The following is a 23679-nucleotide window of genomic DNA, read 5'->3' as shown; positions in this document are numbered from 1 at the left end:
CACAGGAGTTTGCCCATGGTGGTAAATATTTTACAAGTCTTGAAACAGAAAACTAACATGGCTAATTTTGTGCGTTCCTGTCATTCAAGCATAGCATGCCTTGAAAAATGACATTTTGCAAGCTATTATTTCAGACCATGGACTGTAAGCCCTGGAGTTATTAATGAGGATGCGTGTGATTTTTGCTCCAGTAACTTGTAATCACCACACGATTTCTGAAACACACCCTTAGAAGTGCATACTATGCTCTACTCTCTGCCACAGCCTGCATCTGTTGCAGAGTTATCATGCTATTGTTTTCGGCAGCAGCAAGGTCATAATTTCTCATTTCTGCAGCGGAGCTCATTATCTGTTATTTCACAGTTGATATATAACAGTGCTGCTTCTGGGAAACAGGTTACTCTGAGAGCCTTCAAAATTTTGTTGCATTAAAATAAAAAGTTCAGCAGAGCTACAGGCCAGTTTTGCAGGATCCACTACCAACCCCTTCCTAGCTCAGCCACAGTAGCCACCTTTCTCTCCTTGTCCTTTCTGCTGGTTTTATTGTATTATTTTAACATCACAAATCAGAAAAAAAAAAGTCCTTGTATTTTCAGTCCACTCCTGCAGAGCACTTTCTTTCCTGAAGGACCTCAACACAGCCTAAATGTGCAGGGACTTTCACACACGCTTTACCTACTGAATCAGCAAGGCAGGATCCTAACTCATGATTTATCCACCTATAGCTTGGAACGCAACTGACAAAATACTATTTCCTAAGGCTGTTCTCAGCACTAAATAGGCAATGATTCTGAGGCAAATGTCATTTGAGACATTTCAGTCTAAACAGTGAAGTCTGATGAAGGTGGGAGATACTGGAAACCAGCCCTGGTAAGACTACGTGGACCACAGGCAGCACCACCAGCACATGGACCACGGTCATCCTTTGCGAAAGGCAATTGCAAAAGGGACTAAAGGCCAGAGGGTTTGTACTGACCTGAGGGGGAAGGTCTCAGGACTTGGCTTTGCTTGCCTTGGCCTAAATTGGTTTCAGCTTCTCTTAGCTGTGATTTTCTAACAGCCAGGTCACTACTGGCTTTAATTTGGAGTCAGAGCAAGTAGTTATTCTGGATGGATGATCTGTCCCTAGAACCAAACTATAGTAGAGTGCAAATGTGGTCTCAGACTCTGAGCACCCATCGTAACGGGAGTGCAATGCTGTGAATCAGATAAAGACAGCTTCAAAGATAAGAAGGAACAGAAAGACTGAATAACTGGGAATCAATGAAGGAAAATATTATGGAAATGGATTGTGTTGAGAAAATATTTTTAAAATGTTAGTGTTACCATAACTGGACCAGTAATAGCTGTTCGATTAATTTTGGTTAGGTTATTAACAATAAATTCTGGGCTACACATATAAGGTGTGCTCCATCTTTGCCCATAACAAGATTTTGAGCTCAGTAACTACTGTGCAGTACTGCAGGAGTCACCTCCATCTGCCCACGAGGCAGAGCCCTGGCCCCTCCCCAGACACCAAACGCCTGTCCCTTTTGTCCCAGCGTAGGGAGGATGGATTAAAACTCACCTAGAGAAGTGGCCATTCCTTTGGGGAATCCAAAGATTCAAATCTGTGTCTTCAAGAAGGCCCCCCCAGCTATCAGATAACAGCCCCAGGGGCTTTTGTCACATCAGCAAATAGACCAGGGGCAGAAGAAGATACGGAGCCGCTGGCCAGCGGTCATCCACGGAGGTCAGCGCGCCTGCAGCCATTGCCAGCGCCCCTCAGCATGTCTAAGGAGACAAGTCTCTGCTTTTATCCCAGCAGGGAAAAGAGTTTTTTAACTGACTGTTCCCCATCCAGCAGAACATCTTGAATATCAGACTGGTTTTCTCCCTGATATCTGCTGGGACAGCAGGACTGTAGCAGGAGGGAAGTAGATGAGAGGGAGAGGAGAGATAGTGGGCTCTGGTGTTATCTTGCTGTGGTGATATAGAGAAAAGGTCTTAAATGTTCTTAAAGGAAAAGAAAATTACATCCCACACCAATGTGTATCTGCTTAGTGCTTTCTGAAGTGAGACTACAGCCCCATGTCCCCCACAGCTGGTGGCACAGCTGGCACCCGGGGACACATTTCCCCGGTCCTGTGCCCAACCTCCTCCTTCCGCAGCACGCCCGCCCTGAAGCAGCAGGGTCTCCCAAAGATGCGCTCCCGGGTTCACATCGTTTTCACTGTTTTCTAACACACAGTTCTTCCACCGCATGGGAGGCAAGCGCTGCCCATCGTGAGTTACTAATTTTCAGAGCCTAATTGTGGATTTGTTGGCTGCACATTATATTGAATCTGTCTTTCTTATCGTGACAGCAACCATGAGCAGCCGTGCAGCCGAGGCGAAGAGGACCGGCCCTTAACAGCTGCCGACAGCACTGCGCGGCTCGTCGTCACCCCCAGCCCCCTCCAGCGCAAACCAGCCAAGCGGCTGCTCGTAGCACTTGCAGCCCAGTGCCGGGCGTGTGCGGGGGGTGGCTGGTCGAGGGGCTTTGGGTCCCTCCTGGTCCCAGCGAGGTAGCCGTGGCTTACACATTACATCAGTTCATTATGTATTTTTGACGCCATCTTTTGGCTCGTTAGCGCACGAGCCCGGTTAAAACTAAACGCATCATTAAGGCTGCACAGCTAACATACTTTAGAACCTCGTTAAATGAAAAGATTATTACAAAACTGGCCTGGCCTGACTGAACATGTGCAGTAAATTTATTCCCACTCTCAGTAAATATTTAGTATTATACATATTCATTACATTGTTAAATGTGCCATTAGAACAAAGGATTTTCTTTAAAAAAAAATCTTGAAACTGGAGCCATACTTATTAAAACAGAGAGAGAACATTTTGGCCTGTTACAAGCAAGTGGGAGGAAGAACCGGTACAGAAAAATTTAATTACCAGCCTCACAATATTTACAGTGGGAACCCTATAAAATAACGGCCTAAAATTAAGTGAGATTAATACTACCACCAACATTAAACCTGTGAAGTCCAGAAAAAACTGATGTAATGAGAATCTCAGTTTCCATTTCCAAGAGGAGCAGGAAAACAGAGAGATTCTTACACAAATATTTGGAGAAAAACTTGAAATTGCAGTTTAAGTGTTCCCAAAATACCAAGAAAACAAAAGACTGAAAAAACCAATTCCTCAATGTTTGTCATTCAAGGGAAATCTTCTGATTTTGTGATGAGTTCAGCAATCTCTGCAACCTTGCACATGAAATAAGATTTGTTTTAAATTACAGTTACACTAATTATTATTATTATTATTATTATTGTCATTATTATTATTTATACACGCTCCCAGTGTAAATGCCCAGCTACTGACCTTAAGCTCTTCCAAGTCAGGCCTCTCCATGTTGACCACCGCCGCGAGCAGCTGGTCCTCCAAGCCATCTCGTGTGACGGTGAAGTTGATGAGGGTGCACTGTGCCTGCAGCTCAGGTTGGAAATGCGGGTTTGCCAGCTTTGTGTGGAGGATGAGACGGAAAGCGGGGTTGAAGTCACACTCCTTGTCCCCGATTTTAATGTACCTGACATGAGAGCAAAAGGAGCATGAGCACACGTCTCTTCCAGGATGCTTCACCCAAAGACTAATGGTGGTATCAGTCAATGGCATCTACCAGGATGGGACTTTGCACTCTTCACACAGAAATCACTATTGAAGCAAAAAGTATTTAAAATTGGACACACCTGAATCACTTCTGATTTAGGATAAAAACCCTAGAAAATTGCCCCTGGATTTTGGATCCTGCTACGGTTTCCAGCAGCAGGATGGCCAGTTCAACCATGAATCCTCCTTGCTTTTTACAGGGACTGTATTCTACCTGAAGTTGGAATTACATGGAGAAAAAGCCTCTCAGCATTGAGATTTTAATTAGCCACAGCTAAAATTGCCTACTCTGTTGGCTCAGATCAGGCCAACTTTGTGGTCGCATTAGTGAGGAGGCTGGTTGCCATTCCTGGGAGGTAACAATACTCAGGCAAACCCAACCTTCTCCTGTTCTCCATTTCTGGCATTAAGCCTCGAACTTACAGAGATCCCAGGAATCAACATACTCTGAACCCAAGTTTAACAAAGCTCATGGGAACCAGAGGAAAAAAGAAACTTGAAATGCTTTCAGGGATGCAGCTGGACTGTTATGGGAACAGTGGTGTGATCGGGGGAATTTGAACACACTTTCTAGTCAAACATCAGCTCACTAAGTTCCCTCTTTGCCACCTCGATTGCTTTTACAGCTGTGAAACTGAGGCAGAGAGAAATCACACAGTGCACGCAGCTCGCAGCAGCAACCAGAAGTGCTGCCGAGAGCCCTGACTTCAAAAAACCTTCTTGCTCTGGGACTATCAGCATCTACCTGTAGGCTCTGGGCTCATGTTCTGGAAAACACTAAACCCAGGGACTTTTTACTTGATTTATGACTTATTTTCTGTTTCTTAAGAAACACGTGATCTCACAGGGAGATTTGAGAGCAGAGACATACAGTCCCAAAAAGGCATGACCAAGTTTTTCACTGTAGGGGGGCTCAGGAGTCCCACCACCCCTGCTGTAAACCCATCTCCGTTTTCAAACATTTCAATCCCCTTCACTGGGACCATCAACCCCTCTGAAATGATCCTTCTCTTCCATCCTGCAGCTGAACCCACAACCAGCCACCCTTTTCATGATGTTTTCCCTTGCAAACCTTCCAGATAGATTGCTGTTCCCAGCAGTTTACCTCACCTTAGGATATTTTAGGCAACTAAGGAAATGGTCCTCAAAGAACTTAAGGAATGTGAAAGGCAGAGCTTCACAGGCTTTTTGTTATTTCCTGCACAAAGCCGAGAGCAGGACTGCACTGCAAGGCGCTGCAGCCGGCACAGAGGTCAGCCCACGCCGGGCTCCCGCGAGCAGCGAAGCTGTCGGTGGCAGAGGCTTTTAAAAGCCCGAATGACGCGTATCCTTCTAAAGGCAGATGCCTCCACTCTGCGAAAGCCAGCGAAACAACATCAAAAGAGTCCCTGAATCAAGTTCAGCGCTGAGCACGAGGTTTTATTTGCTGCCATTATTTGAGCACACACTAAAAATGTGCTTATTTTACTTTATGTACAGAAAAAAGGAAAAAGTGAACTCCCTGGCTGCCCCTCATTGACCTCCTCTCGGCTCGAGGGTGATCAGCAGCTGCCATGAAGAACTTGACCTCATTAAGAAACACTTACATATTCTTATGCTTAAACCTGTAGCTGTATTCCTAAGCAGTGTGCAGTGTTTGCTAAAATTTAAGGTCACTTTTTCTTCACAACAGCAATAGCTATTTCAGTAATAATTCAGTGTCAGGATAGCCAACTGCGGACACCAAGGTCACTGTACAAAAGCAGAATTACAGGTCTCTCTTCTACATGAGGTTTGAATGACGCTTTCTAACACAATTAAAAATGTGGGTTTATTTCAAAGCCATCCTATGACTGAATTACCTGTGGCCGTCTGATTTAAAATGCCCTCACTTCTGAAGGCAGGGTGTTTGTGCTGCTGTGGATGAACACCCACAATTAGAGGTCAGAAACAGAAAGCGCAACAGCACAAGGAACCCATTCACACATGCCATTAAACCTCCCCGAAGCTCACCTTCCTTTCTTGATTGTTTCTCGCCCCAGTAACGGCCCCAAAACTGGGTCCATGGATTCCTCCAGGTTTTCAATCAAAACCAGTTCTCCTGCAGCCAGGGCTCGTTCCATCGTGTCCAGGTACCTGTGGGAAACAGCACTGATACCCGCCGCAGCGAGGCTGGGGGTAATGCTTTCCAGCAAGCGATGGGGACAGAGGGGTGCTCCACGCTGCGATGGCAGCCACACACACATGCCAGCAGTTGCGAGGGAGAAAGAGGAGTAAGATGCTGCCAACATATGGTACAGAAAGTGGCATTGGCAGAGTTCTGGCTGTCCAACAGAGAGAATCAGGTCTCAGACCTCCCAAGGGCAAGCAATAATAACTGTGTCTTCTTCCTCAAGAAAAGAGCATGGACATCAAAGAACAAAGATGGGACAGCTTGGAGGTATTTTTAGCAAATACTTTCTTTCCCCCAGAACCCACTGGTGCAGTTAATTTTGCACAAAAGCAAGGATGAAGAGCAGGTTTTGGGTCCGTTTTGCCCAGGGTTTAGGATCATGTTTAGGACAGCTGCTTTCCTGACGAGGGAACTGAACACCTTTGCCCAGTGCCTAACTGTGAAAGAGGGATGCTCTGCGTCGGGATGCTTTGTGTCAGGAAGGGCAGGGTCAAGCGCCTGTGCTCTCTCCTTCAGGGCCACTCTGCACTTCATACAACTTACTTCTCTGCAAAGAGGAGAGAAGGGCCCTGGGCGAGCAGTGAGGATGCTCCTGGTGCTGTTACACCATCACTGTTGCACTGAATCACTCCAACTCCACTGGCTAGAACCTAGGTTCATCGTCTAAGCTAGAGAGTTTGGGACCTCAAGAGGTGATAGAAAGACCTAAGACAAGAAGTTCAGAGTGACCTTTAGGCTCGACCTTTAAAGGAAGATGTTGACACCATGCAAACACTATCCTTGATCAGCAGCCCCCGTTTTTCTGAGTCCAGGAATATTTTATACAAAGAAACAGTCAGAGAGATGACAGCAGATGACCCCAAAGCTGCTCACATGGCTCTTTCCTGAAGGAGAGAGGGGGGTGGGTTTAAAGCCTTTAAAGCAGTTGTTGAAAACAAAGCAGCACCATTATCCAAACGATGAAACGCTCTTTTATTTACTGTAATGGGGCAGTGAATGATGCTTTTAGCCAAGGGCCCTGGGACATCACAGCAACACACTGAGCTCCCCTCTTAGAGTACCTGCCAGCCTGGTGTGTGGCCAGGGAGGGACGGAAAAAAGAGATGCTGCCTTTGCACAGCAAACTGTAATGGCAGCATATGAATGTTACAGGATCTATTCCTCTTGTTCCATCCTGGAGGTATTTATGCGTCTCCTGTGGGATCCTTACGCTTCCACAGACTGCTTTGAATAACTGCAAGGCACGGTGACCAGGTTGGCCAGGAAACAGAAATATACTCCAATGAAAAATAAGCTCTATCTTCATCCCACATGAGATTAAATCTAATAACTTCTTACTATTTTCTATGAGGAAAGCAGAGGATCACCAGCAAAACAACCTGGGCAACTGCAAGACATCTACAACTTTACAAGAATTTGCAAGTGCTGAGCGTGGGTCACTCTCGCTTGTTGCCAATGCTTTGCTTTGTACTAAAAAAAAAATCTCTGCACTCATACCCAAGCAGGGATTTGACTCTGGGTCTGCTCCATCCCAGTGGGGACTCCTCACTAGCGGGTAGAAATACATGCAAACTGAGATAGCAGAAGACTGGTCTGTGCGCTGACCGGAGTTAAGAGCCAGGAGCAGAAAAGCCTTCCCATAAAAGATTTAGCCAGATCAATGCAGGGTTGCTGCAGTGAGAACCTCCTGGCTGGTGTGCGGGAGCAGAGCTAGTCCAGCTGGTCTTCAGGGCATGGTGACCCTCATGGCAGCTTCACCCTCCATGCCCAGGCCCTCTCTCTTCTTCCAAGATGCAGGAAGCCCTGCCCGCCCTCCTGGGTGAAAGCGGGTCAGGACACAACACATAAGACGAGCCCGATGGAGGATGCCACAGTCCTACGCATAGCTCAGCCTCCAGCACACAGCGCTCTCCATTCTCAGTTTCAGAGGAGTTTCTATGGTAACTGAGCCAAGCACTAAACAGACCCTCTATTTAATGAGAAATCTCTATCATTTTGGTAATGAATAAGCAGCTAATGCGCAAATACTTTTGAGGGTTTCCCTCAATGTAATTGGCTTAGATGGTTGCAGTTAAATAGATGCTGTTCATCAAACACGACAGGCAGATAAGCATTAAAAGGTATTATTACGCGATGAGGCAGATGTTTACCCCTTCTGCCCAATTCGGATCACTCGGAGGTCTTCGCCATACTTTGTTTTGATCCATTTGATACCCTGCAGCTGGGGATCCACCATGAGGGGCCAGCGCTCACAGTTGGTGAGGATGGTGGCATTTTCAGTGGACATCCGATCAGCTGGCAGGCCCTCATTCTGCCACGCCGCTACATCAGCATCATCTGTCAGCATGGTCAGAGGATCGAGGGACGGCGTTACAGGAATTGGCACCTGGGAGGAAAGGAGAAATGCTTCCTAGTGTGTTGGCGCAAAGCAGCGAGTGCGACATGCAACGTATTCCAGAGATGAGCAAGGGAAGTATTTCAAGAACAAAACCTGGTAAGTCATATTTAGCAGTGGCTTCCCATTCTACAGGATAGTTTTAATCTAGTATTAAGTGTTTTCCAATCCTGTTGTGAATGAACCCGAATTACCCAAGCAACCCAAAGACTTTTGCCTGCAGAGCATGAAGCAGCCCGAAGGACCGCAGACCAGCCAAGCAGGCTCAGATCGCACCCTGCCGCGTACGAGCTCTCTGAGATGACGGCTTGGAAGAATATAATTAACACCCTCGTAAGCCTGCTGTTGTGTTGAGAAACAGCATTAGCAGTTCCAGAAACACTTCTCTGACATGGGAAGCCATTTCTGGGTGTGACAACCAGAAAGTTATCTGTGTCAGTTGCCTGAGCAGGATGGGCCTTTAATTTCCCATTAGAAATACAGGCACTTCCTTGAAACGTCTAAGCACAGAGTCAGGTCGTTTTTGGAACAGCATTGCCTTTCTTAACTAATTTTTTTGGCTTAGTATTAAGAAATGCAGAATGAAGTTTTTCCTCTCTCATCCTAAGGAACTTGTGATTTTCGCAGCATTTTGATTTTGGCATTACTCTGTTGCAACCTTATTTAAAAGCTTCTTGACATTTTACCAGGATTTATAACATCCAGTTACTTAAGGATGTGCAAAAGCTCAATCCTGCAGAACACCGAGCACTTGCATTTACTGATGCATGAGAGGACCTGTTAAAAACTAGTAAAACATTAAACAAGTTTGAAGAATGACAGTCTCCATCTGGTCTAAACAACAAGACATGGGTAAAACCAGCTGAGAGGCATGGCCAGCATGAACAGAGCTTGTGTCCAGTGTGAAGAACCATCTGGAGTTTTTCCAAGCCTACCAGAGAGCTGGCAGTGAGTGCTGCCTGCTCCAACCAATTCTTTCTCCATACTCCCTCCCCCCTCCTAGGCCATCCCTGACACCTGGTTAAGATCCCACAGCACTGCTACTGGGCTCCACGTTTGGGCTGCTGCATCGGGGGTTTTCCTCTGTAAGTGGAAGAACTGTGTCACTTGCATGGAGCAAAGACACCACAACATCTTCCCCAGAGAGGAGTAAATCAAGTATGGCTACATGCCGCTCCTCAATCCAACTCAGTGGGGACACAGGGATGCCCCTCAGTTGGGGGATCCCCTGTGGACATCAGAATTTATGGCCATGTTAATTCAAGTAACCACGGCTTTTCAGGGAAATCGGGGCTTACTTTTAGCTGGTGCAAATACGGCTTCCAGATTCCGTCCAGGAGGTCTTGACGGTATTTCTTGGTGAAGTAACCCAGGTAGGAGATGAACGCCGTGATCAGCAAGACATCTCCACACAAGGTGCTCTGTTGCCTTTTGAAGTCCTTCACGGCTTCAGCCCATCTCACATTCTCAGAGGCGAGTCCCCCAACCTAAATTTCCCAAGTTAAACTGATCATTAGAGTGGTACTTTAAGCAGTATCAGGACCTGGCCATCTCCATACTTTGTTACTAATGTCAACTGTCATTTGATAAAGTTTAAAACCTGGTGATAGGAAATATTCAACGGCTACTTTGCTAACCCTCCCCATCCCATCCAGTGGAAGACTGGTCCTGCAGCCAAATCTCAGCTGTCTGCTCCACAACACATCTAAAATAATCACTTCTCCCGCAGGAATTCACATACAGATATCTGCATAAGGAATTCTGAGGCAGCCCATCCACTGTTGTCTTAATGCCACAGCTTCACACCTTGTTACACCCTCTCTCACACAGAGCACTCCCCTCCAACAGCCACAACCTTCATCTATTCGCACAATTTATTATTACCGCAGGTAGATGGGATTTTGATCACAATTCCCTTGGGTCTACATTTTCCTTGAAGTTAAGGTTCTGTCCAGAAAACACTTCCTCGTGGACATTTTTCATGAGCATCCAATGTGCAAACAGTCCAACTCTGGCTTACCAGCTTTGAAGAGGGTACAGTACCTCCTTGTAAAATAAGATATCTCCACATGCACGGACAAATTCTTTGACCATTGGTACTTTTCAGGGTACCATTGCCCCTCATTCCTGAAGTCTTGCGACTATAAGAGATATCCTGATGCACACACACCCTTTTATTTTTTTAAAAGGAGAAAACTGCAGTTCTATTAACTGAGAAACACAGCTTGGAAATATGAATGGAATGCATCCTCCAAGCCAGAAAAAAAACAAAACAGTTTTAAGTTGGCCTCATGGACTTGAGAACAAAAATGCCAAATCTTATGGTCAAATTCACAATCACTCTCCTGTTGCCAAGGTGCTCTGGAAACATCCACGTAATGTACCGTTCCACTCTGCTCACAGGCCTGTGTTACCGGGGCCAAACCAGCACTTTCTATTTTTCCTCTTCGGTATACAGTCCACATGAGCTTAGGGTTATTTCTCATATTTCTCATTTTTATTAAAAATTCCTCTATATCCTTCTCTTTTGCAAACCTCCCCAAATAAGGGGCGGTGCAAATGTGACCGCTATGACACCATGTCTTTCTTCCAGGTTGCTGTTAAATGTTAAATAGGACCAGCTCTAACACGAATCCCTATGATAAGCATTATAACTTGATATAATAACTTGATATAAAAACTTGAATAACTCATTCCCCTAAACTGGGTTATTTTGTCATCTTAAACTGATATGCAGAATACAGGTCCCCAGGATGGGAAGGCACCACCTTCAGATCCTCACTGAATTCCACGGTCACACGTTCCAGCTTGACCAAGTCCTATTTCTAGCAGAATCTTGCTACCCTCTAGGGTTAGGAGCCACTTTGTGATTTCCAACACAAATTTACTCCCAGCCAACTTATGCCATCGGTTCTCATGCAGGCACTGTCTTCCAGCTCAAGACAGCTCTCCTTTCACCCTCATGTGTACCTCCAGGTGCTTTTATAAACAGACAGTATTTTCTAGGGAATGTGCTCTGCTTGCCTAAGCAAAAGAAGTTGATCTAGTTCCCCACTGAAATACACAACCCCAGGAACAGCTCTACCGGGCCAGACCCAAGGTCGACCTTCTTCGGCATCTTCTCTGCTGTCAGCAGCCCTTAGCAGTTGACTTGGGAAGACTCAAATGAGCACCTGGTAATAGTTCCTGACATAATCTCCCAGCTTCCCACAACCGGTGGTTTAAGGACCTGAAACTGAGTTTATATCTTTGTGCTTAATAGCCACTGATTATTTTTTCCTTCATGACTGAGTTTAAGCTGCTGTGGATACCAACCAGCCTTTTGGCATCTGCAGCATCCTCTGGCCAGGAGAGAAACAGTTTAGCTACGCTTTCCGTAAAAAAAGTACATCCTTTGGTGTGCTACCTGACCTTTTCAATTGCTAAAACTTGCATAGTGGAAAAACAGCGAACAATCATGCTTGTGTCACCTTCTCCATACCACTCACGATTTCAAGCCCTTGACACCCCCTCTGCTGTGTCTCCTTTTGAGGTTGAAGAGCTTTAGCTTATTCAATAATTCCTCACACAGAAGCAGTCTTTTGATTGTCCTTGCAATCTTTATCTTTACCAAATGATGTAATCTTTTACTAATATCATAAATATATAATAAATAATCGGATAATAATCCGGTTTCTTTTTACTGTTACCTTCTCTGCATCATTTCTCATTCGAATACATCCTTTGAGGTACAGCAGAGGGGGCAGAGATACAGCTGCACATTCAAGATTTATTTAGAATGTATTTATATAGTGAGATTGTGAATTTTCTCTGTTTTGTTCTCTCTTCCTAATAAACCCTAACATTCCATTTCGGCTCGGGTTTTCGGTTTTGCCCCTGGGAGCACAGAGCTGACATACTCACATACTCACAGAGCTCTTAACTCCTTCATTTCATTCCGGAATGATGGTAACTAGCTCAGCATCACTTACAGGGCATGTAAGGTAAAAGCTATTTTTTTCAATATACAGTTTACTTTACATTTATCTACCTGGCATTTCATACCTCCATCACTTGGTATAATTTTTACAATTCTTTATAGACAGTCTCCGTAATACTGTACTAGTATTGCTGAGAAACTGTGCGACCTGCTTACACACCATCTCAGCCAGATCGTTTATGATTATTCTGACGAACAAAAGAACTAACAGACACCTGCAATAATATCTCTGATGGCCTTTCTGCCTTGACAAATCTGCCCCTTTGAATCGGTGAAAACCGCCTTCCGGGCAGTCTGACTCCTTCCAGGAGCAGAGAGAGAGGAAACAGGTTTTTCTCTGTCCCACTCAGCCTCAGAGCTATCCCTAAACCTGTTTCAGCTGAGTTACTCTTTCACGAACGTGAACCACCATCCTCCTCACAAAGCTGCAGAGAAGGTTGCCCCAGTGCCCGCTGCTGATCTCAGTGCCTGCTGATCCTCCCTTAGCCGTGCTAGGAAGCCTGCTCTTGGTATGATTAGGACCACATCTGCCTTTCTTAGGGCTGACACACAGGGCAAAGCCTGAGCAAATAGATTCAAGTGCTCCTCACCAGTTGCTGGCAATGTGTTCCTGGTTTAGAGACAAACAAGCTGTTATAAATCCAGTTACACATCTGCATCTTGTATTACTGAATGTCATCCTATTCTGTGGTTCCTGTATCCAGACCATCCAGTTATTTCAACTACAGTCATGCTTCCTCTTTATCTGTGGGAATTGCCATTTTTATGTTCTCAGTCTTCTAGGTCTCTCTTACGTATACCCACATTCATTAAAGAAGTGGAGCATATGAAGGCTGGAAAGTGTCAGGGATCAGGCAGCATGGGATACACCTGCCCTGTCTCTCTTCTCTTCGGGACATTTGTGGGAGAACAGATGAAGCTTGACAGACCCTGGTCTCAGCCCACATATATAATCCTATAATTGTTGAAAAAGACGCAAAGCACTACTTTTAAGTTATTGGTTATTTTTAAGGATGATACCTAAATTATCCTTAATCTCAACTCCAATAACAGTGCATAGAAGTCTGCTTCCTCCATCTTCCCTTTGTAGCTTTCACAGACGAAGTACCCACAGGTCCTTCCTCCAGCCTCCTTGAGGTCAATTCACTTATTACTCCCATAACCTCTAAGACCAAGAAGTCGTTATTGATCTGATTTTCCTAATACTTGTAGACTCTCTACATACTCATAATTAATTTCTTGAGGTGATTTTTTTTTAATCCACTTAGGTCCTGGGATTCTTTTCTTCTCATTTGCTTGAGTCGCACACTACTGCCAGTTTTAGTTTCTTAAAGAAACCCCAGGTGTCTTCCACCTCAGATCCTAGAAGTCATTTGGATCTTTTTTATTTAGCGAGTAGCAAATTAAAAGCCATCTCATTTGATTACCTTTAGTTCTTTGATAATGAGGTATGGTGAACAATCATTCCCTATTCACCTTCTGCACATTATTCATGATTTTATAGGCTTCTGCCACATCTACCCCTACACCATCTCTTTTCCAAAAGGAATAGTCCTAATCTACTTCTTCTCTTCACATATGGAAGCTGTTGCATAGGTCTCTGTAACTTTTTCCCAGGTTGCCTGCCATTCTGAGATGGGGTGACCCGACTGTGTTCAGCATGCAAGATGTAAGCACACCAGAGATCTGAACTGATGCTGTGATTGTTTAAATTCTGCTTCCTGATTTCTTCCTACCCATTCCTAATATTCAGTTTGCCTTTCTTCCTCCAGTCGAGTACCACACTGCTGTTTCTGCGAATGCTCTGCAACAACTCCAAGAGCTCTTCTATGAGTGATAATAGTGCAATTAGGACCTATCAATGTAAATGCATGATTACAGTTCGTTTTCCTTGCATGCATTATTTTGCATTTGTCATCACTAAATTTCATCTGCCACATTAGCACATATCCACTCACAGATACCACCCATCAGCAGTCCTCCCTTTCCTGGCGCACAGATCCCGAGACATTCCCTGGTCCCTGTCTCTTGCATCATGGACCATCTTCCCTAGGTCGTCTAAAGTTTGTGAGATGCCAAACTAAAATTAAGACACTGTAAAAGTTCAGCTTCCCTTCATCCCCCTGATTTGTTTTCAATCCAAAGCAACACTATCTGTGTTCAGTTTGGTGTATCCTTTATACAACCTCAATTGTATTTATTTCAAAGTCTGGGAATTTAATTCTGCCCAGTCACATAGGCGACACATCTTGGATGTCAAATAAATTGCACATCAATAGGGGCTGTCGGGATCTATTGCTAGATCAAAGCCAGAGAAGACGGTGTGCATTGCACAACAGTAAGTTGGGATGCAAGTAGTTCCTTGCATACACTGCAAAAGCGATCCATTTTTGACAGCAGCAGTAGCAATCTGTGCTTTCTAACCAGGCCTTTAAAGACATCTAGTGGAACTGGCACTGACATAACTTGTTCTTGTCTGCATTTATAGCTGACTGTGTTCAGTGCTCCCTCACCTATGACGCCTGCAAGCAGCTCCACACAGCAGCAGCTCTGTCCTGCGACCTGCCAAGACACACAGTGCTTCAGGGAACCCAACAGTCTCAATTCAAGTTGTTCCCAGGCCATGGGGTGGAGAGGAGATGTAACCAACATGGCCTATGACTTGGTGTCTCTGCTCCTTACAGCATCGCTCTCCATCTTATGGCAAGTATAGTAAGATTTCACCACTAAATAAAAACTCATCTAAGCAACAGATTCTCTATTAAACCACCATAAAAATGCTGCAGGTCGTATCCCAGCCGCAGGCAGATACAGCTGACTTCCCAGGGACTGAGTGCTTTTCCTCTCTCCCAACAACTTGCATTGAACTCTAATAATTTCCACCAGCAGAAATAACCCTGACCTTGCCCAGACTTCTAAATCATACCTGATAGTAATTTCCACTGTTTTCTGTATGATCCAAAATAAGCAAAGACCCCTGGTAATCGTGCATCTCTGGGTGCTGCAGCAACATGGCAGCATGAGGAGCCGGAGTTACCTTTCTTTGCAACTGGGCTGGCAAGAGCCACGTTCTCCCCCATTAAAGCTCCAAAGAGGACCCCAAGGGAGTTTCATTCCGGGATTTTGTTCCAGACACGAGTTTGAGCCAACAGCCTGTGCTCATCTCCCATGTGAAATGAGAGAGTTGCTGGATTTAGTCTGGTTGACTTTGCCCATCAGTGGCTAGCATTGCCTGCAGGTCCTGAGGCTTACGTGACTCCAAGAGCAGGATGGCACGCGCCTGCATTGTCTGTGCAATGCGTTTCTGGCTGCGTTGAAAAAAATTCCATGCAAGTGGGAAGTGTGGCAGCAAGAGGTGAAACCCTTCCAGCCAACTAATCACCACTCCAAGCCTCAGCCTGGAAAGCTGAAGGTGACAGTCCCTCCATCTACACTCCGGTCCCAAGACAACAGCCATGGAGGGTCTCTGCAGGCAGCGCTGTCCGGGTGGCTCATGGCAGTACTTAGGGGGCTTCTATGTCTTTCCATATTTTCCAGCGCTTTTCTGGCACAGTTGGGTAGGGTTAAGAGGGCTGGGAGGGACAGAGCAGCAGAAATACAGTTTATGAGCCTATCTGCAGCATTACAAGAGCTCCAAGCATCGCACAAATCTCTTTCTAAATCTTTGCATGTGGAGATGTGGCAGCAGCAGACATCGAATGGGACGGATAACGGTTTTTCTTCCCTTGCTTTCTGTTGTACTCTTTTTTAGACTGTACATTGTTTGGAGGAGACTCTCAACGGTGTTTTGTGTGTTTGTGTGTACATGTATATTTGTCTCTCAGCAAGCCATAGACAAAACCAGAATGCAAACAATGCCACTCCCTCCTTCTTTGCTTTATAAACCCCAGGGTTGACACTGGCTTCCCCAAGCTCTCAGCCTCTTATCTGTTATCAATGCCTGTGACTATCCAGCTGAAAAATTTACCCAGCACAAGTGAGGCAGATGCTGTTTGCCAGCTAGAGATCAATAAAAAACACGCTGCTTTTTTCTAGTGGAATCCAGAGCATTGGCCAGCACTCATCTTCCTCACCAAAAGATTGTGCCCGTTGTACGATGCTTCAGCTTTGTGTGATCCTAGATGCAGGAACAGAGGTTTGCTTCCACCTGGCTCTGCTTTTTCTCTGATGATGAAAGGAAAAGGTGTTTCAACCTGAGGGAGAGCACATCCTGGCAGCGGCCGGGGGGGTAGAAGACGAGAACGTTGGCAGACCATGGAGGAGGCCTGTCTCCATGTTTAGCTTGTCTCATCTGTGCACAAAGACAGAAGCAGCTTGGGGAAGCTCTCCATCCTTTCAAACGCAGAGCAAAACCGCTCTCCAGCCTCCCTGGGCATCACCTTTGCGAGCACAGGAGGACGTGGCTGCTCGTGGTCCCTGCTACAGCAATGCACCGTACTTGAGCAGACATGCAAATTCAGTCTAACTGAAAATGGCTTATAAACCTCAGCAAGGACTAGCACAGCTGAAAAATAACAATTGCATTCAAAGCAGAAAGCCTATACCCAAGTGAGGTCCTTTATCTGCCCCAAAAAATCAAAAAAGCAAACCACCCTCCTCTGCCCAGCTCCCTGATGCACAGATCAGGCTGCACACTAATCCATTCTCCTTTTTCCTTTTACCATTTTTAGTTCGCTTCAGTGAAAGACTTGAAACCCAGTCACCTAAACGTTCTCATTTTAAGTGTACATGAGACTGAAACAACTACAGGAATGGCCAACGTCACCCACTGGTGATCGGGCAGAGCCACGTGTGGTTTCTGCAATTCGCACACCACCAAACAAGAGTGGGGTGGGAAAAACAGTTTGTGCATAATCACTTCTTAACTGCTTTGATGGTTTCAAGATTTCAAAGTTTGCTGCTGTGGTTCTCCTGAAGCCTGGACAGAGAAAGGTTGCTTTCCAAAACCAGTCACCAGTGCATCCAAAGCATTCCAAGAGGAAAGAAACAGGAAGGCTTTGAAGCCAAGGCAGTGAAACTGCTATACAAAATCATCAAGACTGTACCCAAACAGTGAAAAACATGCTAAGGTATTTAACAGTCAAGGATATAGTACAGCACCAGCGAGGCACGTCACCAAGTACTGCTTTTAAGCAGGTGCTGACCCTGAGCCAGTGAGCAGTCCCAGTTAATTAGTAAGGTAAAGAACACACTTAACAGCAAATGTATTCCCGTTAGTTCACGGAGGTTGCGCTGGCTCTGACAAAAGCTCAGTACGATCCGACCACGGACTAATGCATACGTCACCACGAAGCCCACAGCTGCAACCAAAGAAAGTTTTCTAAAACTTGATTCCAATATCTTATCGTGATTTCAGAATCAAAACCTTTTCTTTTAAAGGAAATTACGAAACTTTAAAAAAACACGTAGGAACATACATCACAAGCGATTATCTTGTTAAAATATTTGCCCATTTTGTGTTTCAAGGACAATTTGTTAATATAGTTAAGCCCCAAAAAACCCCACAAAACCCCACAATTTTTTGTTATCACAATATTGCAGCTGTAGCTGACTGAAGATTCATGTTTTAAACCAACTATTCACAGGCTAAGCAGGCACCTTTAAGAAATTGTATTCTGTGTGTTACAGTGGTACTAACTGAGGTGAAATTAAGCTTTATTCGGTGTAAAACATACACGTACACACAGGCACATATATTTGTGTGAAAAGAACGGGAACCATCATTCCTATGTTTCTTTTTCATTAAACATTTTCTTCTTGTATTTTCTGTTTACTGACATGAATCGGAGCCAAAATCTACCTCCACATCACATGTTAAACAAGATTTTGTTAGGCTGTGCAAAGATGCAGGGAAATACTCATCCTGCAAAGTCTCCCCAGAAACATAAATGGCTCTTTCAAATTCAAATCTACTTTCCTGTTTTAATTAAAGGTTTTGGAAGCATTCAGTGAGATTTAACCTGAAGAACATGAAAGCATAAAACTCCTTTGGTTGTTGCATGAAAAAGATCTAAATCAGTACAAGAAGGGACTTCTGTGCTGTCTGTCTGTGACCCCTCGTATCTGGGTATCTCTCAGTCCTGCTTGCATCTGTCCGCGAAGCAGCTGCCTGTGCGACAGCAGTGCTGCGCTCCGGTTTTCCAAAGGAGGCAGGCGGAGATTAAGGATGGAAGGTTTTTTTAGAAGTTTCCCAGTACCAAAGCATGCAGCCGGTGAACTGTGCAGTCTTTGGGAGCACCCTGATGTCCCACTAAATGCAACCTTTTTCATGTGCTCGTGAAAACCCACCTGAAATCTGAACAGCTCTGAAAATCCAGGCTACAGCGATTTGCTGAAGGTCACGTAAGAAGGTGCATGAAATGCAGAACTGAGCACAACTCTCCATGTCCAAGGCAAAAAGCTTAACAATTTGGCTTTTGTATTTATCATTGCATGCCTCATGAGGATAGGTACCAACAGATACTTTACGTACAAACTACAGCCCAACACAGCCATGATCTGATAAACCAAGCAGAGCGACCCGCATCCAGCATCACCTCTAGAAATACCTTTGTATTCTGACTTAGCTGCCACCAGCCCCACCAACGGAAGCAGCTTCGGCAAGAGACTGACACCAGCCTCTGTCCCTGAGTGTGTGCAGAGCGGCAGGACTCTCCTGGACATACCGGTAGAGTCTCCTGGGGGGTTTGAACACAACATCTCCGCTGTTCCTGGGAGGAAGGGCAGCAGAGCAGCCTTTCTTTCAGCGCTGAGATAAGGCCAGGCTGTGCGGTCACAAGAAAAGGGACATGCGTTTCAGTGAGTTTTGCCAGGTCTCAGGCAGGAGCCGCATGCCGAGCTGCTCAGCAGCTGCGCACACCCCCCACAAACAGAACAGGGCAAGGAAGGTTGCTTTCTTCAAGGAAGGTTGCCTTCTTCAAGGAAGGCTGCTCTGCACACCTAGAGCTGCAGCGGAAGCGATGTGGGCGTGCGCTGCCTCAGTCTGTACCGCAGAAGTCCGTACCTCTGCCTGCACCTTCCCTGCAGGTCTAGAGAGTCAGATGTTTTAAAAACATGGAAAAGAATTGGGGCTGTCCACCGGGATGATGTCAATGCTGCCTTTGTGTGCTGGAGGGTGAGCTTGAGTCAGCAGAGCCAGCTGCTAGAACCAGCTCCAACCCCGCCGCCTGCCAAGGCAGAGCTTAAGCACAGGACTGTCTCCTGCAGCCCTGTTTCCTTGCTTGGGGGAAGAACTGGCTTGCTCCAAGCTAACAGCCAGAGCAGGAGCCAAAACACAAGGCGCTAAGGGCACCTGCAGCACTGCATGTGAGCTGGGAGCCCTGCTAACAGGGCAGAGTGAACAGAAACCGTTATCTCTCGGTCTCTTATCTGCGAAGCGGTGGCAACGGCATTGCCCCACAGAGGACCAGGAGGCTGCAGGTTTTGAAGATACAGCAGACTGCGATGCATACCGATGGGCTGATAACGGGCACATGCACTGGGTTTTTTAGAGCTTTTCACTATTAACTTTTTGTCATTTCAAAACCTGCAAAGCTACTGGCGTATTCCTGCCTTTGTTTTTACAATACAATCTTTGAGTCATATAGTTTTGGCCTGTCAGTACTTGATCACACATTTAAGTAACAAAAAGGAGATGAGAGCTGCAAAGAAAAGTGTATATATATATATATATACAGCCTCTTCAAATATGAGCAGTGCCTACTCTGATGTATGAAAACAGCCAAGGCAAAATCATTTTCATTACTGAAACTTGCTGCGGTGCAGGAAATGTATTCTAACAAAATTAGAGGATGTAACGTACTGTGCGCACATGGTTCGCATCTCAGCAGCACCTGATACCTCCCATTCATGCCACCAGAGTTGCATCTGCTGACACTTACCAGTCGATTTGCAAGAGCGATGGTACACGCTGTAGCTTCAGCTTCTTGCTGACATTTGAGTTTGTCTGAAGTGGCCTTCTCAAACTTGGCTGTGAGCTTTCCCAGGTTCTCGTTGAGGCGCTGCACATGGGAAAAAGGAGAAAATAACAGCACAGCTTTAAGGAAAACCCTTCTTGAGAGTTGATTCACCCTGTAGGCACGGCTGGCCAAGCTCCACCACAGCTCCCGCTGCCCAGGCTGGCACCCAGGGTGCAGCCCCGGCAGTGTTGCAGCACCGGGAGCCGGCACGGCGCAGCGATGTGCGGTGCTATCTTACATGCTTGTAACTCACATCCTTGGCATAGGACAGAGGAAAAGAACATGCAAAACTAATTTATTTGGGGCTCTGCCCTGGTGTGCATTTAAACTGGGAAAGGGAGTCCTTATGGCCGAGTACCAATGATGGCTGAGCAATGAGCAGGACGGCTAAAAAACAGAATTTAATATTTCCAGATGCTGCAGCCCCCTTGGTCACAGTCCAGTCCTTGAGGCTCTGCTGATTCACCAAACTGTGCTGAAAACCCCAAGGGGCTCCTTGAGCAGCCAGAGGTATGCTTGAACCATCTCCAAGCCATACCTCCCGCACCCTCTTTCTACAAGGGAACATGACATATAAGTCAATGAAGTTGTTCTGCTCCTCAAGCTGCCTGAGCATGTGCCTTAGGACACTCCTACAGAGGAGCCCAGCCAGCTCAAGGTGGGACCGTCTCATGTGCAGGGTGGCTGCAAAGTGTTTTGGGGCCGAAGGAGCCCAAGCCACCTGGAGCCCTCCATGCTGTCCCATTCCCCAGCAAAAACAAAGCCCTTTGCTGGGACAGAGCTGCTCACACTCTGGTCTAAAACAAATCAATGGCTCCCACAAGCACTTGGAGCATTTCACTTCTGATAAGAGAAGTAGAAGTAATAATTGATTTTATCTGCACCCAATGCAAACTGCTTACGGCTAAACTGCTTGTAAAGCACTTTAGCACTCTTTGAGCTACGCACTAGAAACAAACCTGAAAATGAAAAAGGATTATATTAGGGATATCTGCAGCTCTCCAGGATACTGGAAAATACAAAGCAGTCTCTCCTCAATCTGCCTTGCAATTAATAACACAAAAAGTTTCTGTCTCACGTGCATATGAACGTATGTGCATAGATATGCTCAGATATATAGATATATAACCCCATTACACAAGCACGTCCTGATAAATGAGTGTCTATGAGCTATGAGGAACAGATCATACCTGCAGTACCCACCAGACACACAAATATATCTGTGTGCTGCTGTGAGTATACATCTTGCTTCTACATCCACCCTCCCCAGATTCATAGCAACCTTATTTCCCAGGCAGACAAAGGAAAAGTACTTTGTATTTTTGACAATCCAAATAGTCTCATTTATTACTAAAAACAGGTATGCGACAGCTCGGGGCCCAGTTGTGAGCAGGTATGAATCAGCCTCACGTCAGTGAAGTCATCCAAGATATCCCAGCTTGATAAGCGAGGATATACCTCCACATCCACTCCCACGCGGAGCACTGTATCATCTCCCCTCTGCAGAGGGGAAAACTCACCTAAACCAGCCAGTTTTGCAAGTGCGTGCCAGTGGGATACCAGTAATCCCCCCAAGACTGCCATTTTCTTTAACTAAATCCCACTTCTTAAAAAAAAAGAAAAATTAAAAAGAAAAGCTCGGACATTAAAAGCTTTAGAAACGAGCAGCATAAAGGGATGAAAAAAGTCCCCCAGCACTGTATTTCACATTTCAGATGGGAGAATTAGAGGCTAAAGACCTCTAAATCCATCCCTGCGTCAGGTGCTGTGCCCGCCCTCCTTTCATCCGCGTCAGGAAGGGGCTACCAGAGCACTCTGGAGGTGGGGTTTTTTTTATATTTTTAGTTTAAAAATGTAGTAAGCATTTTAAGAATAATAAGCCCTAGGAGACATCAAAAGAGGTACGTATTTTCTAGCCTGAAGATGTGCTGGTGGCAGAGATGAGCACTCGGACGAGCTCGGCAGGAGGGCCTGTGCTGCCCCTCTCCAGGTCCGTACCTCAGTCACTTATTTAAAGAAAAATCTGTCCACCCGGCTGCCAGCACAGCTCGGTTTTAAAAGGGGCTTTTGCATGAACTGTTGTGTCAGTACAAAAGCACAGCCACAGAGGATCCTTCGCCCACGAAGAGGGATCCCAGATCCATAGCACCTTAAAAAAAATAGGTAGAAATTCTCTGTAGAAATGCAGAGAATTTTAATCACAGAGTAATTTCTTCTACTCAGTGATTTAAAATTTTTTTTTCTTTTTTTCAAGTAGCAAAAATCTAAATAAGGATAATGCACAAGATATGCTGATGGAGAGCCATGCCGTGACAAGTTATTAGGCACCTGTTGGGGCGGCGGTCATCCCGCAAAACATTCCCATTGCCAGGGACTGAGCACGAGGAGCCAGCCCTGCTCAGCTCCGTGCTACCAGCACCCCGACTCTGCCTCCGGTTCCTCTTCCCTGCCCCTGTGCAGCACACCCAGAACATGCTGGTTTGAGATAACGAGTTTGCTGAGGACCCATGTGTAGAGGCAAATTATATTCTAAAAATTAGGTAGGAATAATAAGAATTAATAATTAGCTTTCCTCTTAAGGCTGGAGAAGAACAGATGAAATGTAGAACGCAGCAATAAAGCAAAAAAAGGAAGACTACAATCTGCTGAAACTAACCCAAACACTACAAGAATGCAGAGAAGCAGCTTTCTCCAAAGCCAAGGATTTCTCCCCAAGCAGTGACCCAGGTGATGGGTCCCACCAGAGGAACTTACAGCAATTTTGGCCTTGATGCTGACCAGCTTGTCCTGGGCAGCCGCCAGCTCTGCGTTGGCTTTGCTCAGAGCCTGCCGCTTCGGCTCCACATCGCAGTACACCTCGTGGAAGCGCACAATGTTCACCACCCAGGAGCAGAGGCCGGCTGCGGCGTAGGACTTGGTGGTCACGAATTCGGGTTTAAACTTGGGATCTTGTAAATAAGGCTGAAGGGCTTTGAGGCAGTTCTCGTGGATGTTCTCCTTGTCGAACTTGATCAAGGAGTCCAGGAAGCCATCCACCCTGGCCATGGCGGCTTTTGCTGCTTTCCAGCTCCTGTCCTTGGGAATCTTTCCTCCCGGGGCCATCAGCACCATCACGGCGGCGGTGACGTTGCTGACGGCTGGAGGCGGCGACCCAAAGGACCTCAGCTCCGTCAGATTCTTCTGTAAAGGGGAAAACAAGGTTGTTAGACAAAAATGGATGGGCTTTCTTTTTACTTTGCCACTAATAGAGTCAGGCTCACAAGCTATCAATCTGATAAATTGGGTTTCTCTCGGCCCGACCATCGCTGCCTTTAAATCACCGCTGTGCACGTTTGCGGCACACGTGTTCACTTCCCGGCGTCCAGCTCCTTAAATCCCACCTGGGACCAGCACAGCAATGCTCCTCCCCAGGCTCCCACCCTTTCCCTGCTGCCAGCCCTCCTGCCTGGGGGAGCAGGAGGTTTTTTGCCCTTTCAGAAAATCAGGATAAGGAAATAGGAAACCTTTTCAAATATTCTATAAATAGCCCCCAGCCCCTCTCAGACTGCCTTGCACA

General features: G+C 45.9%; 1 protein-coding gene across 1 annotated transcript in view; it reads right to left on the bottom strand.

Moving 5' to 3' along the window:
- The window catches only part of LOC104622299 (dynein heavy chain 9, axonemal-like), a gene marked incomplete at both ends in the record, with an annotated part of 57463 nt that extends 34160 nt beyond the window's left edge, over positions 1–23303 (bottom strand). Inside the window, 6 exons of the mRNA XM_010289037.1 lie at positions 3355–3559; positions 5632–5754; positions 7942–8177; positions 9485–9673; positions 20046–20165; positions 22878–23303. Coding sequence (XP_010287339.1) covers positions 3355–3559; positions 5632–5754; positions 7942–8177; positions 9485–9673; positions 20046–20165; positions 22878–23303 — 1299 coding nt within the window. The remainder of the gene's footprint in view (positions 1–3354; positions 3560–5631; positions 5755–7941; positions 8178–9484; positions 9674–20045; positions 20166–22877) is intronic.
- Positions 23304–23679: the final 376 nt, after the last annotated feature.

Source organism: Phaethon lepturus, unplaced genomic scaffold, assembly GCF_000687285.1.
Source record: "Phaethon lepturus isolate BGI_N335 unplaced genomic scaffold, ASM68728v1 scaffold14506, whole genome shotgun sequence".
NCBI classification, from domain to species: domain Eukaryota; kingdom Metazoa; phylum Chordata; class Aves; order Phaethontiformes; family Phaethontidae; genus Phaethon; species Phaethon lepturus.
The sequence above is the reverse complement of the archived record's forward strand: the minus strand, read 5'-3'. Positions and strand labels throughout refer to the sequence as shown.